The following is a 2,568-nucleotide window of genomic DNA, read 5'->3' as shown; positions in this document are numbered from 1 at the left end:
CTGGGCGTGGAGGCCGCCCTGGGCCAGCAGCTGCTGGTGGGTGCCCTGCTGCACCACGCGGCCCTTGTCCAGCACCACGATGAGGTGCGCCCGCTCCACCGTGCTCAGCCGGTGCGCGATGATGAGCACCGTGTGCTGCTGCAGGTTGCCGTGGATGGCGCGCTGGATCTGGGGAGACAGGAGGCCGGCTGGCCACCCACCACCCGCCTCATCCCTCCTCCTCCCGGACCCCGTCCGCCCCGCCTGCCTGGATCCCAGCTCTCCCACCTCCTCGCGCATGAGCTGGGTTCATCTGAAAAGCCGGGACTTGTGCAAGACCTGCTTCTGGGCTCTTGTCCCTGGGGACAGGCTCAGCGCCCAGCAGCAGGGGGAGCCCGGTGAGTGACAGGTGGGCCCCACCTGGCCTTCCTGCTCCGTCCTCGGCCCTCAGCCTTGGGGGGTGGTCTCCCCATCTGCCCCAGAGCCCATGCCAGTGAAACGAAACCATCGCCCTCCGTTCCTCAACCTCGCTCGGGGCCCGAATCCAACTCAGAGCGAGTCCTGTGGACGCTGTCTCCCCAGTTACCTCGCTCTGCTCCGTCCCTCCCCCTCCCCCGCATCTCGCCCCCTGTTCCATTCCCCACACTGCTTAACGTGTCCAATCAGTTCTCGTTGAACTCTGGCTCCACGCCCTCCACTGGCTTCTTGTCCCACTTGGGATAAAACCCAAACTCTGTCTATGATGGCAGACACACAACATTCTCCACTTGTCAAACCCACAGAATGCGCACCACAACGGTGATCTCCAGTTTAAACCACGGACCCTCGTTAGTAAGAATGCATTAATATTGGCTTGTCAATTGTAACAATGTGCCACAATAATATGGGAATTCTCTGAATTTTCTGCTCCATTTTCTTGAGATCTAAAACTGCTCTAAAATTTCCAATCTATTAATTTTTTTTAAGATATGTTTTTTAAAAAATTGATAGTAGAGAGAGGAAGGGAGGGGGAGAAAGAAATATCAATGATGAGAGAGGATCATTGATCGGCTGCCTCCCTCACGCCCCCGAGTAGGGACCAAGCCCACAGCACGGGCATGTGCCCTTGATCGGAATTGAACCCGGGACCCTTCAGTCCACAGACCGACGCTCTATCCACTGCACCAAACCGGTGAGGGCGACACACTGGCCTTCGGACTCGGCTGTGAACCTGCTCCGGCCTTTGCCCCTGCTGCCCCTCTCCCTGGGATGTTCTCACCCCAGAACTCCCCTGGCTCCCTCCTTCCCTTTCGGGTCCCGGCTCAAGTGGTAGCTGAGGACCCCGGTTCTGGCTGTGGACCCAGCAGACTCGGGGCACGCCTGCTCCCTCCGAAGCTGCACTCTCAGAGCCTCCACTACGAAGGGCTGTACTCGCACACGTCCTCTGAGCCTCTGAGAAGCGTCTGTGAGCCCCCTAACTTGGGGGCATCCTTCTCAAGGACCGGAGGCCACGCTCTGGCAGCACAATCATCAGGGTGGCCAGGGCCTCGGTCCCCGTCTCCGTGGGAGGACAGAACCCCAATTTCAGCAGCTGCTGGCAGCAGGCCCCGCTGGCCTGGCCGCATCCACACAGACCAACCCTTTATGGTTTCCCCTGGAGCCCGGCTCTTCCCTGCGGACAGGAGCCGCTGAATGAGCTCTGTGTCTCCCGCCTGAACTACTGTCTGGCAGTTTCTCTTCGACAATGGTGACCCCTCCCGATCTCTGGGTCACATGACTGCTTCATTTTCTACGGAGCAGAGGCCACAGGTTGCACTCACGCTTGGGTCCTTGTTTAGTATCTGTCTCGCCCCCAGGAACGGAAACACCGTGGGGGCAGAGTGTGTGCCGGGCCGGTCAGTCCGCCACTGTACCCCCAGTGCCTGGATCGGGGCCTGGCGCCTGGGAGGACACAGTAAATACCGGACTAGCTTCCGCCGGTTTGGCTCAGTGGATAGAGCGTCGGCCCGTGGACTGAAAGGTCCCAGGTTTGATCCTGGTCAAGGGCACGTGTTCCAGCTGCAGACTCGATCCCCGGCCGTGGTTGGGGCGCATGGAGGACGCAACCAATGGATGTGTTTCTCTCACATCAACGTTCCTCTCTCTCTGTCTCTCCTCCTTTCCAGTCTCTCTAAAAATCAATGGAAGAACATCCTCAGGTGAGGATTAAAAAAATAAATAACTACTGGCTAACAAATTAACCGACCCACGGGGAGACGAGAGTCAAGTACATGGGGCCTCTCAAAACCAAAACGGCCCTGGCTGGTGTGGCCCCGGTGGCTGGGCGTTGTTCCCGCGTGGACAGGTCGCCGGTTTGATCTGGTCGGAGCACACGCCTGAGGTGGACTCCATCACTGGAGGGGGCGTGCAGGAGGCAGCTGACCGGTTTCTCTCTCACATCAATGTTTCTCTCTCTCTCTCTCTCTCTCTCTCTCTCTCTCTCTCTGGAAAGAAATATAAAGATTAAAAACAAAAAAGGAAATGTCCCAGTCTATGAAGCTGATGGTCTAGGGGAGCCCCCTGGGCACCCCCAAGCCTGTCCCAGCATCGCCCGCCCCCCCGCCCCCCCTT

The 2,568-nt window shown here is 58.6% G+C and overlaps 1 protein-coding gene across 1 annotated transcript in view; it reads right to left on the bottom strand.

Moving 5' to 3' along the window:
* ABCB9 (ATP binding cassette subfamily B member 9) overlaps positions 1–2,568 on the bottom strand; it is a gene marked incomplete at its 5' end in the record, with an annotated part of 28,840 nt that overhangs the window by 1,460 nt on the left and 24,812 nt on the right. The window contains 2 exons of the mRNA XM_015567257.1: positions 7–282; positions 1,779–1,899. Coding sequence (XP_015422743.1) covers positions 7–282; positions 1,779–1,899 — 397 coding nt within the window. The remainder of the gene's footprint in view (positions 1–6; positions 283–1,778; positions 1,900–2,568) is intronic.

This window comes from Myotis davidii, unplaced genomic scaffold (genome assembly GCF_000327345.1).
Source record: "Myotis davidii unplaced genomic scaffold, ASM32734v1 scaffold223, whole genome shotgun sequence".
NCBI classification, from domain to species: domain Eukaryota; kingdom Metazoa; phylum Chordata; class Mammalia; order Chiroptera; family Vespertilionidae; genus Myotis; species Myotis davidii.
The sequence above is the reverse complement of the archived record's forward strand: the minus strand, read 5'-3'. Positions and strand labels throughout refer to the sequence as shown.